This window comes from Pelobates fuscus, chromosome 1 (assembly GCF_036172605.1).
Source record: "Pelobates fuscus isolate aPelFus1 chromosome 1, aPelFus1.pri, whole genome shotgun sequence".
Taxonomy (NCBI): domain Eukaryota; kingdom Metazoa; phylum Chordata; class Amphibia; order Anura; family Pelobatidae; genus Pelobates; species Pelobates fuscus.
The window spans coordinates 458906798-458923184 of NC_086317.1; the positions used below are offsets into that span (position 1 = coordinate 458906798).

Genomic DNA, 16387 nt, shown 5'->3' on the forward strand with positions numbered 1-16387 from the left:
TAATTAAACACAAAATACAGATGTATATTGGCACTCAAACCTGTACATGGGTGCTGGTATAATTACTTTTTAGATGAATGATAAACAAATTTAATGTGTTTTGTTTTTTGTTTTGTCTTATATTTCAAAGCATGACATGTATTTTAAAGATACCTTCACAAATTGAAAATAATGTGTATGCTTCTAGGTAGTTAATAATTTGAAGGAGAAGATAATATATGTCACTTTTGACCAAGAGATATATTTTATGCTCAGACTTTTTGGTGTTTTTTCTAATTACTGTAATATTATAAAAATGATCTGTGGATTGTGTACTTTTTTGTTTTTATGAATTACTCACTGATTAACCCATATGTCATAAAAGTAATTATGTTTCAGTTATTTTAATTGAATCTTTAAAGTAGATGTCCCTTTTGATGTGACCAGTACCCTTACACATGATTAAGTTTACTGTACATTTATCGTATATTTTAACAAATTAATAAACAATGATATAACAATGATGTACTGTACTAATGCCACCTAATTTTCTATCTACATCAAGGTTTGCTAGTTTCTAAGTAAAATATCTAGCTAACTAATATTACCAAGTCGTTCTATTAATTTATCTTCACTAATATTTTGTAACAGGCTAAGTAACAATTCTACTTGGACACTAAGTACAAGAAGAGGATATGTTTTGTGTAAGAGGATTTTGTTACAGTAATATTATTACAATAAAACAGCAGAATAATGGTATAATGATGTTCTGGATGCTCTAATTCACATAACAATAAAATACAAAAAAAGATTTGTAATAAACAAAAATTAACAAAAAATTAAAACCCATATTTCCAAGCTGCCATTTTTATGGTATACTCGTAGACACCCCAGAGTTTCAGAATATAGTTTGTTGTTTTCAAGTGAAAATATCATTTTTTTTTTTCAAAATCAAATTATGACATATTCTGAAAGAGGTAGGTAGAGATCAATGGCATAAACAATGTGAAAACTGCATGGAATACATATTAAAATTACCTAAAAATTTACAAGCAGTTTGGCAAACAATGGTGAAAAACCCACTGAACCCTGTTTAACTACCTACCTCTATATTAAAGAAAAAAAAAATTGAAAAAAAGATTGAACGAAAATAATTTTGAAATAAATTGCATAAATAAAAGGCAATTTTAAGAACGTTGAATACTGCTGGGTAATTATTTCTTTGTAGATTTTTTTATTTTTTTTATTTGATACACGCGTAATTTACACACATGTATTTATGTTTTGGCTGATTTAAATTATCACCAATCAGCATTTCTTAATTTGCATCTTATGGATAAAAGTGGCGCACTGTTTGTTTGTTTTTTTTCTGAAGAAAACCCCTGATCAACAGTAATTATCCTCAACAAAATGCAATATTAGTCCAATCATGGCAAGCTGTCTTCTACAATTATCTGGTATACGTAATACTGCTCAGCTTTACCGCCAGAGAAAGACAAAATATACTGTAAAATAGTTTATTGCTTAAGGAGTAAATTCTGTTTGCCTATGGTATATTGCAATTAAATTCAACATGATTTTGGTGGTTAAAATAATGGTCGCTAATATTTCTTCAGTGTGGTTTTTGGAGCACTTGGAAGCTAGTGCAAAACTTAAGAAATGGCCTTTGCATTAACTGTATACAACCAGAATGTTCAAGGCACCCAACTTTGTAAAATCATTATATTTAGACCTATGGCTAAATTATGTTGCAATATGCATTCACTATATGGCAATGAAGAAGCGTATTAACTTTAAAGCACTTGTTAGGTACATTTTTGAGTCTTGTGCTATTTTCGTAAATTTCCTTTCTTCCATTTCACATTTTTTCACTCAGCCCCAGTACTTACTTTTGTCTTTGCAATTTATTTGTGAATTAACAAAGATTCTAACACATATATCTCAGAAGTCATTATTCCGTTGATTCATGGCACTGTAGATGATACATTTTGTGTATTCATTAGGTTAGAATTCCAAAACCATGAACACGCTTTTAATACTGAAATCCTACTTATCTTTGTACCAAAACTATGTGCACACTCTTGGCAATAGATTTCAGCAAAGTGTTAAAAGTATTGGATGCTTTATTTTTTGCAATAAATCACTGACATGTTGTCTAAACAACTGTAATGTATTAATCTGCACATGTTGTGGTTATGATGACGATGTCTCATGTTGAGCATTGCATGACTTGCTTTAATTGTACACTTAAGTCTCATATCCTATGTGTATATATAAAAAAAAAAATCCATCACACTTGAGTCTGATGTTGCGTTTCCATATAGGGAATGTGTGAATGATCCATACGAAAGTCATCCAAACTTTCATAGTCACTAATGGCTACTTCTGTATCTTCAAACCCACAACTGGCTGAGATATCCGACGAAGAAGCACCTACTGAATTGTGCAAGGATAAAGATATGTTATCTGTGCTTGTCTTTTCCACTCTTTGACCCGGGCCTGGTACAAAAGTACTAAATGAAGGTCCAGGTTGTGAAATACTTGTCTCTATTTCATTTGATAGGTGATGAGGCGGGAGGTATTGGCTGGGGTGGAACTGGGGACGTCTTCTGCAGTCAGGACTAAGTGTGCTAACCACAGATATTGGCTGGGATTTGGGTAGTGTATCATAATGATCTTGGAAATCCTCTGGAAGAGGAGGTGGTAGCTGGTCTTGAGTTAAATAGTCTTCATGCTGGGGTGGTGGGTAGTCACTGTCAATGTCATATCCGCCCAGATAATAGTCTGTCTCTAATTCTCTTGTACTTCCATGGTGAGCAGAAGAGCCATCGGCAGTTTCAAAGTTTGGAGCCTCTTCAATATCGGAGAGTCGTGCACTTGGCATCCAGTCAGACGTATCCCAATGGTAAGCTGGGAGATGAAACAATTCAGAATTAATTGATAGTACAATGTATAAATCATGCATTCTGCATGCCCTGTTTATAATATAATCAATCATGCTTTTAAAACATTCCTTGAAGTTTTACATGCTTTCACGCACATAAAGCACTTATCGACTGGTGGCAATGTGTTATCATTTTATGGTAAAAAAACAGGTTCAAGATATGCAAAATATTTAGAGTGTATTAGTTGAAATCATGCTGCAACCAGAACATCAAGGATTAAGCCGGTGTTGACATTCACAGACGCTAATAGGACATTTAGGACAAGTGACAGGCAGGCTGGTGTAAATCAATGCATTAAAAAGAAGACACAAGCTTGTATCAATGTATCAAACGTATCAATGGACACGGCATATGTAAAGCGCATTGATATAGTGGGTGATAAAACACAGCATGATGCAATAATGCAGGAGGATTCAAGTTACAAGTGTCACCTCTGTTGTAATTCTGCCCTTGGTCCATATCTGAAGCTGTTTAAGTCAAGGGAAGAAGGGCAAAGTTTATCACAAAAGAAAAACATATTTTCAGTTACATTTGTTTTGCTTGCAATATAAATGACTAATCAGTGAGCGGTTTTCCGTAACCTTACGTCATTTTAAACCCTTCCAGTTGCTCATATATTATCAGAAAATATGGGATCAATTCCACAAAACATGTTTTCTAATAAAGTCCTAACTGGCACAAGTCATTTTTTTTGGAATCCTGTTTTTAAAAACAAAACTATACAGACACCCTTGAGGTGCCCAAAACGTCCTGTGGTACAGAGATTATGGGAACATCATGATTGGTGGAGTCACTTCCAGTACTGACATAACTCACGGAAGAAGCTACAAAGCCAGAGGATTCCCTGAAAATTCATACAATTTAAATGTTTGTGCTTTTTTAATTTAAAAAAAAAAAAAAAAATGTTTTATTATGTCTTATTATAATTTATTATTATTGTCCATATTATTAATGCATTAACTTTATATAACACCCCTTCAGGAATTATAACCCTTTTTGGTTAATTTGTCTGCAAATACATCAGTAAAAATAAGACAGTTGTGAAGACTGAGATATTGGAGTCAAATTTCTATGTCAACCCAAGTCCCTTAGTTTTTATAGTGCGCCAACAACTAAGTGCATGTAATCCAATGGGTAGAGTGAAGATAACAGCAATGTTAGCACTGTGGGGAGCAGATATTAAATGAAGGCTCATTTGATAAGCACAGTCACTAGCTCACTCGTTAATTTTCCTGCAGAGCTGAGCTTAGCTGCAAGAATTAATTCTGTGCTCTTTGGGGTAGAAAATAAGATAAACGATATTTGCAAACAGCGGGATGCCTGAATAATGTTGACTTAAAGGCTATTTTAAAACAAATCTTACATATTACAATGTGCCTGATACTGATAATGTAGCTAATAAGCTGCTGTTAAATAAATGTGTTCTGGAAAGACATGATATTCAGTAGATATACAACTTTGTATCTTGACCTTTTACTGTTGGCAGCAGTAGAGTCCAGAGAATTTCTTGTATATATCTTTGGAAGGTAGCCTGGGTGACTTAAAATTGTTTTAGGACTTGTCCTGTTATTTAAACAAATGGACAATAGAAGATTTTGAAGAATGCATCTGTCTAATTATATTACTATAGGTGATCAGGGAAATCAGATTTTGACAGGGAACTCATGCTTCAAAGCAATTATTTTGGATAAACCTTTCAAATGATCGCAATCTGTTATAAAAAAACCTTTCAAATGATTTATATTAAGTCACCATTAAAGTCTATGGAAATTTGTGTAGATAAATCATTTTTAAAGTTGTTCCAACAGATTGTGATTATTTGATAAGCTTATCCAAAATAATTAAATTAAAGCCCAAATTAGGTAAGGAAATGATTTTGCAATACAGTCTACAATTAGTGCCGTGACTCATTCGTCAGATTCTAAAATAAAATATGTGAAAAAACAACTTTATTGGATTCTTCAGATTGTTAAAATTGTTTAAAAATTTGTTTTAATTGTCCTTTGAAAAGCAACATTGCTTCAGTAAGCAATATTCAGTGGACATTAGCCTGGTGCCTGGAATGCCTATTCCATCCAATGGGAGCCAAGAAATAGCATATCGCCCAAGTTTTCAATAGAGAGTCTGTTTTTATTTGACTTATTATACCCCATGAAAATGTAAAGTATAGGGGATTTATTTTGAATTAGTGTGACTATAGAAATAATCTTTATTGTAACCACATATACACTGAACAAAATTATAAACGCAACACTTTTGTTTTTGTGCCCATTTTTCAAGAGCTGAACTCAAAGATCTAAGACTTTTTCTATGCTCTACATATGCCGTTTCCACCTGTGAGGTGGATGGATTATCTGGCAAAGGAGAAGTCACTAACACAGAATTAGACAGATTTGTGAACAATATTTAAGAGAAATAGGCCTTTTCTGTACATAGAAAAAGTCTTAAATCTTTGAGCTCAACTCAAACAAAAAGCGTTTATAATTTTGTTCAGTGTATATATAAAACATACAAAGTAATGTACACTGAACACCCAACATTGCCAGGAAGAATCTGACAGCTTCCTGCAGTATAATCTGGACAATATATACATAGGGGTTTCTTAGAATTTTTGTTTTTTACTGGTAGTAAAATAATGTACGGTAAGTTTCCTGTACATTCTTGTGCATGTTAAGAACTCATTAGAACAATAGCATGCTGGGAATACTTATTGGGACGTGTCTCTTTAAGAGCTTCAAGGCAAAGACTAAAAAACAATATTCAGATTATGCTAAAAAACACTGATTTGTGTATACTACTTTATTTACACAACATACAGACATGTTTTATTCTCTACCGATCAATATAAATGGGTAGGAAGGGAGACTGGCCAACTCTAACGTAATGTAGGCAACTTTGATATAACAAGTTGGTTTTAAAAATACGAAACATTTCCTTCAATAGAACATGCTTCTGTAGATGAAATAACAATAAATAGAATGATAATTAAATACATTTACTTAATACATGTAGAGGACTCATTAAAACAAAATATGAGTATACTTAAAGTTGCACTACAGGCACCCAGACCACTTCAGCTCATTGAAGTGGTTTAAGTGCAAAGTCCCAGGCCGCTTAACCCTGCAAAGGTAATTATTGCACTTATTGCTAAATTGCAATAATTTCCTGCCAGGGTTAACTACACCTCTAGTGGCTGTCTACTTTTGGTTGCCTAATTGACGCTGGACATCCTCAATATATGCATGAGGACATCGAGCCTCACCCAAAACCCCATAGGAAAGGATTATACAATGCTTCTTTATGGGGTAGTCCTAATGGAAGCATGGCGTTCGGCGCACATGGCGTTCGGCGCACATGGCGTTCTGTGCGCATGGCATTAGGTGCCCTCCGTGCCGGTTGACGTTGGCGGGATAGGAGCAGAGTAGAGAAACAGCACAGAGGGACATTGGCGCTGGAATCAGGTAAGCGAGGGCAGGGGTACTATATTTTCCCTTTAACTCAAAGTTTGCAGATACCCACAGCCATTGGCAAATTCATATATGTAGAACCAGGAAAAATGAAATGCTGGCTTCAGATGACTGGGGTCAGCATTGAGCTCATTGACAGTCATTGAGCCACAAAGAATAATATTCTTTTTAATTAGTAACATTTCTGCTTTGTTAGAGGTGTCCCAATTATATGTAAGGGATTTTATTCAAAAGGAAAAGTATTTTAGCAAATTAGCTTAGCTGGAAACGGTAGGGAGCAGAAGCTGTCGGGTTTGGAAGTATGTAAGCATGTAAACCTGACCACAATGCATGATAAAAGCTTCAGACAGAGTTGTGTTACACTCACTGCCATTAAACTGTGCAACACAGGAAATATATATTTCTGAAGTGAAATGTTATGATTTACCATCTGGTGGCTTTGGGATGCCAGCTACTCAGTGCCAACTGTAAACCGTGGTGGAGTTTGTATAATTGCCTGTGGCTGGTTTCATTGTTCGGGCACCTTGATTCAATTACATGCAATGATAATTTAAGTATTTTTTCTGGCAAATTTGCGGAACCAGCGGGAAGACCTTAATTTTCCTGCCTGACAATATAACTGTGTAAAAAATAAAAAGTCCATGGAAGAAAACGTGTACATATTGGTATGGACGGATTTGACAGAAATCTGAGATCAACTTCATTGACCATCTTTCAAATGTACTGGGTCACTGACTACAGGCCCGACATAACTATCCAGATTCGTGCCTAATTTCACTAATGTTTTGTGCTTAAATTGAAACAAATCCTTGCAATAATGTTCAGTGAAAAACCTTCCCAGCTAAGAGGACTCTTTTATAGTAGCAAACGGAAGTATTACTCCATATAACACAAGATTTAGGAATGCTATTTTCAATAAGCAGGTGCCCTCAGACGTTTGGCACACAGTGCATTTTGCAATAATTAACACAATAATAACGAGATTATTTTTAATAAAATCGTCAGTTTTCTATTTATGTTAGTCTTTTTATCCCCCTGGAAATCAGCAGATTAAAACTGCAAAAATAATGACAGATTATGCCCTATATCGTATTATGGTCAAAAGTATTGAATCTAAAATATATTAAATTTTTTTATTCATATTTTTTTAACTATCTATTGAATGAACAGCCTTGCAATCTGCTTGTTATAAATAATAATAATGGTGATATTTAACCCCTTAAAGACCAAACTTCTGGAATAAAAGGGAATCATGACATGTCACACATGTCATGTGTCCTTAAGGGGTTAAAGCTGTTCCTCAAGGTGCTTATCCTTAATGGTTTTGAGTATACTTGCCCTTTTAGATGCAATTGAGGACAAGACTTTGAATACTAGAGTTACTATATAAATAAATACTTTATGTAAGAGTATATTGTAGTCAACTGAAAGAAGATACAATGAAAACATACCGGCACCAAAACAAGTGTCTAACATTGGTGGGGAATTGCTACCTGTAACTCTTTCAATACTCCTCTCAAGAAACTTGTGATTTCAATAAAATCATCAAAGGTTAGGGTCAAAACTTTTGAAGTCAATTTTTGATCGTACACTATGTTCCTTGCTATCAGGTTTTCCGATCAAACTGCAAACTTTAACCTCTTCTTTTCCAAGTTGGAAAAAAACAAAGCAATCCGGTGAATATTTTTAAATGTGTTCCCTAAATTTCACAACCCGTTTGACATAGCTCGAATTGTTTTTCGCTGATAGAGGATGAAATCATTTCTTACTGTGAGTTGACTACTAACCTGCAACATTTAGGTCACATTGGAGAAAAAAGTCTTAGTTGAGATGCTGATTTTTTAAATTAGATTCTGAAATGTGGGCCAAAATACTAATTTGATAAACTACCCACAATTATATTATTTCATTAATTTAGTGAATTTTTAGTAGTTATTTTGAAAAGGTTTCCTTAAAGTTTTATTTAATGCCTAACGAAGCGGAACACTAAATGACATATTTTGATGGATTTCTCTAAGCATCAAGTGGTGTAATTATTTTAGACACTTTATCGTATTTTATCATTTTTTTGCCTTTCAAGTCAAGCAGTGAATATCTGCTACCAGCAACTTAAAGAAATGCAATTCATTAATATGTAGGATTAAGTTATACATTTAAAGGAACACTCTGGTCACCATAACAACTTCATCACAACATAGTTGTTATGATGCCAGGAGGTCCCTAGCACTTTCATTACTCTCAGTACGACAGCCACTATATGAGGAGTTATTAAAGACTGGAACTGGGACACTGCACTCAGACCTCTTCACTGAGATGAAGTGGTCTGGTTGTCTATAGTGTCCCTTTGAATGGTAATTTAGAGAAACCGTTTAGATTGGTTTAAAAGGATGATATATTATCATACCAGACTATATTGATAGAAGGCTAGGGGATACATTGTATGAGGCTAACTTATTGAGGCTAAGTACTTAACTTAGCCTCGATAAGGACACAACTTTTGAAATAAAAGGGATTCATGACGGAATATTTCCGTCATGTGTCCTTAACCCCATAAGGACACATGACATGTGTGACATGTCATGATTCCCTTTTATTCCAGAAGTTTGGTCCTTAAGGGGTTAAGTGGTTAAAGCTTTAATGGAATACCTGTAAAAAAAATATCCATCTCTTATCTACAATATATACAAAGTCTTAAATAACAAGCGACATTGCACCAAAGGAAAAATAAAATAGAGAGTAGAGCAACTGATAGTTTAAAGGAATAATATATTGTGAAAGACGACAATAATTTACAGAAAAAATGGTAAATACCTTCAGTTTCAATAGTATCAACAACATTGTTGACTAGATGTATGACAGTCACTATGGAAGCTTGCGGAAAGGGAATACACAAAACGAAAAAAGGGGGAAGGGGGAGGAAAAGGAAGACAACAGTTTGGTTAGTCTTGGAACACACATCCAACATTACTGCTTTAACCCTTCGAGTGCCGGGTGAATAATAGCACATGCGGCTCACCCTTCTGGCACTCCACCAGCTCATTTTATTTATTTTTTTACACACAGAGTTGTGGACGGATGACAATACATAATAGTTAACGCTGTCATAAAAAAAAGCATTTTCACAGACATGCAAAAATTTCTTCTTTTTTGTGAAGTGTAGGTGTACCAATTACCAAGTACCATTAGAATTCTGTGCTAACAATGGAATTGTAGGAAGAATAATGCTGTGATTATTATGTATTTTAAATGTATTGCTATAGCATTGTTTAGTTTTTGGTTTTTGGTTTTATTTTTTGGAGGGGGTATGTTTCTTTTGTCTGATGCTGGTGTTATGATGACATTTACAAAAGAAAAAGTTAAAATCATTCAGCAAAACATTTTAAAGCAGTTGAATAGTTTAGTTACCAAGGATACCGTAAATGGAAAAAAACAAATTAAGACACTAGTCACCTGTAGAAAGCTTTTTTTTTTTTTTTTTTTTAAACATTTGATTATTTTCATTTGCTCTGCAGGATGTTCTTTAACAGATGAAAACGATCTCATAGCTGCTCATAGACGGTCTATTTAATTAGCTTATAATGAATTGACCTGTCATCCAGTGTGTTCCAATAACCGCAATACTAAAGAATACAGGCCATTACATACATGCCATGTGAATATTTTATGAAGATGAAAACCCCTGACGCTTGGCTTGCTATGGGGTGATATATGGTTGGTGCACAGGATACAGTTTTATAAAATATAACGACTTTGTTTTCAAGGAAAGAGAGCTCCTATGAGCGTTAATGTTTTAACTCTTGCAGTACAAGACCAGTTTGCACCAAATTTTAAAACACATATAGTGTTATTAACGGCACAAGTCATGGTGTAACATTTCCAACTAAAGTTTTCCAGTTTAGATATTTCGCACTAAAATGTTTTTTCTTCACCTAATCTGCTCATGGAGTGGTAGATAAGGGGGAATTAGAGAAGGGGGTCTTTTTAAAACCACTTTAGTTTGTTTATTTGCACTGCATCCCCTACCACCATGGGTTAATAATGGAGGTAATGTTAGATGATGCAGAGAGGGCTGATCATTTTTCATGTAGTTATGTAGATAATATTCCCATTAGTTCTCATACATTGCCGTATGCAATCAATTCTCATAGATTTTAGGGACGTTTACTGCATTGTTACGGGGGTGGGCTTTTATTCGTGCAAGTAAATTTGTAAATCCGTGTTAAGAAACCTTTTCTATGGCCGCAATGCAATAAAAATAGGTAGAAATTGTTTATGCCAGCAATGTTAATGCATTTTGCTTAACAATATTATGCAGCCAACCTGCGGTATGCCAGATGTTGTGGACTAAATGTTTTACCAGCAATGTGGCTGACAGTGTATTGAGGGTGGAATACCGAACGTTACCTGTGCCTGATACAGAGCCATAATGAGTGTTAATTAATAGTATGAGATGTATACAAAGTGTTTCACTATAATTTTTAGGTTGAGGATTACGAAATGTTCATTATGTTAAGACTACTTTTATAAGCATGTTTAATAATGATTTCTTTCTTTCTGCTAATCAATAACATTTATCGGCAGTTTATCGGATCCGGATTGGCCCTCTTTTCAGTTCGAATGGACTACATTACTGGCATTAACGGCTTAACGGTAGCTGACAAATATGGATTCTAGAAATATACATTTTCGAGAAATCAATAATATACTTAGCACTGCAAATATCCGATTCGGTTATTCAATGCCATTTATCGAACACATAATCCACAATAAATGTCCTTGAAAATTTAGACAGCAAAAAAAAAATGCAGATAAGTGCTGTGCTGTTTTTGACCATTTCCTAGCTAGCAGCAGTAGTAGTCAGTGGCTACTTGTGGTAAAAGAAAACAAGCAACTAAGCAGCTATTCTGCAAGATCTCCCCGAATGTTAAAGGGACACTATTGTCACTAAAACAACTTTAGTTTAATGAAGCAGTTTTTGTGTTTAGATCATGCCTCTGAAGTTCCACTGCTCAATTCGCTATCATTTAGGAGTTCATCACTTTTGTTTCTGTTTATGCAGTACTAGCCACTCCTCCCCTGTCTGTGACTGACACAGTCTGCATAAAAACAAATGGTTCCATTTACCATAAGATGTAACTTATGTAAAAGTTCTTAGCGCCTGCACTGCAAATTTTACTTTAATTGCAGTGTCTATTAGTAATCTATTAACAGAGTAGGCGATGAGAAATTCCAAATTAAACTTAATTTGCAATAAAGGAAGTATAAACATTACATGACTCTTTGCAGGAAGTGTTTAGGAAGGCTGTGTAAGTCACATGCAGGGAGGTGTGACTAGGGCAGCATAAACAAAATGATTTAACTTCTAAACGACAGTGAATTGAGTAGTTAGACTGGAGAAGCATGATCTATACACTAATGCTGCTTCACTGTTTTGGTGACTATAGGGTAATAGAGGCCCAATAGCTTTTTTTTTTTACAAAAAGCAGCCACTAGCTATTTGCTGTTTACCAGACATGCCCCCACTTCCAGCATGACGAGTTGGGGGTCATATTGGGGGTTTATAGCCTATGGACTTTCTATGCGTTTCTTTGTTAATAAATAAAAGTGGTAAATCGTAATAAAAAAGGCTGACAAAGCACATTTATTTGAATGATCGAGATGTTGCTTATCAGGTTCAGTCCCTAGAATTTCATCTGTCATCCAATAAAGTCGAAATTTGAAAAAAAAAAATATATTTTCAACTGGGTTTTGCCGATAATGTGATTGAGGTTTAATAAGCTTTACAAGTGATTCAATACAGTTAGAAATACTTTGAATAAACTTTTGTAGATAAATCATTTGGTAAGTTTTTCTAACAGTGTTGAATTATTTGGAAAGCTTATTAAATTGAAGTCTACATCCGAAAAATACACACAAAACCTTTAGCAAACATTTAATGGGATGCATATATTATCAACCATTGAATGAAAAGGAAAATATATTTTTCATGTACAAAGAGACAGATCAGATACGCAGCTCTAAAGAGTTCCCCGCTAGAACTCAGAGAGATAATGTAAAGTATACGACATTCTGACACCACGCAGCGCTGATTATCTTACCATTGTCATCGCCTGAATCCGACTGAAAGGAGTTCAGAGACTGGTTTTCTGAGTTGCTGCCTTTATTACTTCCCACAAAGCAGGTCATCTCCTCTGCCGCATCAAGTCCTTTGCCTTTAGATAAAAAAAAAATCAAAGCAAAATATCAAGTCACAATTTTCTTTACAACATTAACATGCTGGTTTTTTTTTTTCAGCAATACGGCTACACTGTATATTTTATACTATCGCTTCAACCTGCAATTTTATTACAATAATCATTATTGTTAAGGACACTGCCACAGCTTGTAGGTACTGGATTCTGTGGCGCCCTCTCCTGCAACCACAACAACATATAGAAACATACTAAAAATGTTTTGAAATACTTACTATCTGCAGAAAACAAAAAAAATATTTGTGTATCAATGTGTGTGTTCATTTTATCTATGCACAGCATTGAATTAGTTATTTGCAATGGGTGTTTATATATGTATTTTGGAATAGGGTTTGTGAATGCTTCATGTAGTAAACTAATGTGTTTTAATCTGTTACTTTACTTATTTATTCCTTGAAGCATGTAAAAGCTGCGTATTTTACAAATTCTCTGGTAACATGTGAATGTTATGCAGAATTTGTGAATGATGTTTTCAGTGTGTGAATGCTGAGGCAAGGTGTACATGCTTGGATAGTGTGTGAATGCAGATTATAGAGTATGACTATTGTGAGTACAGGTATAGGAAGTAAATGTAGAGTGTGAATGCGGAATGCACGGTGTGAATGTGGAGTGTGAATGCTGAGGGTAGGATGTGAATAATTTGTGTAGATTGTATACACAGATACATCAACGAAGGCAGTCGTTGAAGGTCGCACCCTTCAGACAAGGCTGGGTTCTGTCTAACTTCTCCTATCGCTACCTGGCGCTAACTTCCTAACATATTAAAACATGCCGCTACATTTGCTTTATTGCATGTTTTGTAGCTTCACAAACACAGCAGAGGTAATGCAAAACCCACCACTGAAACCCTGCAATTAACTCTCCACTTAAGGCATGATTAGTCCATGCTAAAACGTAGAATAAGACATGGTGATTTACAACACCTGCTCTTCCTACTAATAAATCCACCTTGATCACTGTGCTAGCTGATAAAAACTATACCGAACAATGCAAAAATCCAAAAGTATCTGTCCCCTATCTTGCCTAATTTCTAACCACTCACTCAGCTCCGCACATTTCTAACATTTGTTTTGCTTACTAAGCCTTTTCATTTTTGATTTGTTGTCTTACAAACACACTGGTCACGTCGTCGAAACATATGCTCAGTGATACAAACTCACAAGCACACGCAGGTACAAACTGCCAGATATACACTCAGATACACAGCAGAGCGAGCAAATACGTATATTTTAAAGGGGAACAAATGTTTTTGTTTTTTTTTGGCAATCTTCTTTTTTATTGAAGCACAGTATACGTGTAGACAGAGAATAAACAGGCATAACGCTTAAAGACACCAAGTATATTATCACACATATGGTAATACTCACTCCCTTTTTCCCGCCTGTATTTCCCCACCCAGCCTCTGTGGTTAACTGAACAACCGAGCGCAACTGCGCAAAATGAACTTTAGAACGTGTTCTGTATGTCTCTATGAGGGAAAGTAGGATTGGGGTGTCGTGTTTTTTTGGGGGGGGGACTAATCTCTACCCCCGCCTTCGTCCCGCTCGTGTATTTTGGCTTGAGGTAATGACCTGAGTGCTGTCATGGACAGTTCAAGTGCAAGCACTGGAGCCCGGGCCCCGCACTCTGCATTAACAAGTCAGTGGGAACAAATGTTTTAATAATAAGGTCTGTCCAAAAAACGTCAATCAATTTTTTGCAAAGAATTACAGACGGTCCTCCTGTAGTTAGTAAAACAGTGTATGTACTGTAGTTGCTGTGATGTTATGAGAGGGTAGCAGCAGTGGAAAAAAAGGAGTGTATTAACATAAGAATTCCTATAGTAATTAACTATATGATATGTATTTACAATATATGATAGATTCATAACTTTACGAGCTGTTATCTTTGAAAGTAAACCATTCTTGGCAGATTCATAGTAAATAGTGTAAAATATTAAAATTAACGAGACTTACTAGGCAGTTATTTGTTTTTATCAGCCTGCCCTGATCACATAAGTGAAATAGATTTGTATACTATTCCAGCTTTTTATAAACAGTTTATGCGATCAGTGAGTTGATTTATACCGAAAATAATTGACCACATTCAAACTTTATCAAAGCGTATTCCTGTAAAAGCACTTACAGTGATCTAAATGCATATCTGAAACATATTTTGAGATATTTTTATGTGAACAGAATACATTACAATTTTCCATAACTCCAAATGTCTGCAAATGTTCCTGCAAAAACTTAATTTAATGCACTTAGCAGTGTGAGTTTAGATTGAAAAAGAACATTTTCACATTCGGATACCTGTATATGTGCAGTTTACGGCAACTCTGAATTTAGATTGAAATTATCGGTAGAAACTTAACTCAAATATGTACCTAATGAAATAATTCAAACTGTAGTTCGCTACAGTATTTAAAATAAAATGATTAGTGATTTTAATATGCATTACGTTTTATCTTTGTGTATTATAAATATAAAGGGACATCTATCCCAAAGCACAAGTCTACAATGAAGAACAAGTTGTGAAGAGGATATTACAATGACAAAGATATTAAAATGTAAAATAAAAATTTCAATTAACGATTTCCTATGCCACTGAGAGGATTAATGGTCGCAATTTAAATTTTACTTCTTTCTCGGATCATTGCTGGAGAGTTTTGGTGGTTAAAAAATATTCCAGAGATGCCAGTTTTTAGGGTATGCTTGGAAACATTTGTAGTCATCACACTGTTAGATGGCACATAAGAAGAGCTGGCTGAATGTATGAAGTATTCATATGCTGACCAAGGGAAATTCTTGAGGAAAGCTCAGGTTAGGTGTCAGTAAGCACACACTGCATCAAGCTGTCTAGTCCTTAATGTTTCTATTTTTTGTGAGGATGCAATGCTGATGTGTAGTTCTCTTTTTCTTTATCTAATGCCTAGTATGTTTTTTTTTTATTTCACTCACATCAGGGTTATTTACAAAAGTGAGAATTCAAAGTGAATTTCATATTTAAAGGGACACTAGTTTTTACCCTGCCGTGTTGTGAAACAGATATTCCCGAGCATTCTCCTACTTAGATACAGTTTTACTTACAATCATTTCCAGTATCCCAGGTTCCTTTCCTGATTGAGTCACAGTCAGACCGGCAGGGTGACACTGAAGGAAGATTTGGAGCCACACTACACACTACAACCCCTCTTCTGGCTGTCAGTATTCGAGGAGATTCTGGGTGAAAGGTAGTCATTTCTTGATGTTCCACACCAAGTCCATCGACCATCTTATCCAAGTTGTTTCTTGAATCACTTTGAAAGCAGGGTGTGTATGCCATAGGTCTTACAGGCACTTGTGGTGGACCAACCTCTTGGTAAATGTTGCGACTGTCTCCGCTGTTCCTTAGGTTTTTGAACTGAATTCCATTGGTCTTGTTCAGCAATGCTGCTGTGGCTGGGTCTTGCACAAGGGTGATGTTATTCCGGGAGTAATTTTTTCTGAAAACCTTCTTGCGGAATACTATAAAAAGAATGATGAGAATGACTATAACAAACAAAACTACTGCTATCCCGATAAGCTCTTCCTTGCCTACGTAGGAATGTCCGGCCTGTATATTGGGCACTACAACGGGTCTCAGACCACAGTGCTGCCCAACATATCCATGGGTGCAGTTACAGTAAAAAGATCCAAATACGTTCACGCATGTTCCACCATTTTCACAGTCTTCTCGTTCACACTCATTGATATCTTCTTCACATCTATAAAAAAGAAGAACA

The 16387-nt window shown here is 35.2% G+C and overlaps 1 protein-coding gene across 1 annotated transcript in view; it reads right to left on the reverse strand.

Moving 5' to 3' along the window:
* Positions 1-2084: 2084 nt before the first annotated feature.
* Positions 2085-16387, reverse strand: part of FAT3 (FAT atypical cadherin 3) — a 445851-nt gene continuing 431548 nt past the window's right edge. The window contains exons 25-29 of the mRNA XM_063430785.1: positions 15714-16369; positions 12490-12603; positions 9203-9262; positions 3356-3391; positions 2085-2889 (exon numbers count right to left, since the gene is read on the reverse strand). Of these exons, the coding sequence (XP_063286855.1) occupies positions 2270-2889; positions 3356-3391; positions 9203-9262; positions 12490-12603; positions 15714-16369 (1486 nt within the window). The 3' untranslated portion in view covers positions 2085-2269. The remainder of the gene's footprint in view (positions 2890-3355; positions 3392-9202; positions 9263-12489; positions 12604-15713; positions 16370-16387) is intronic.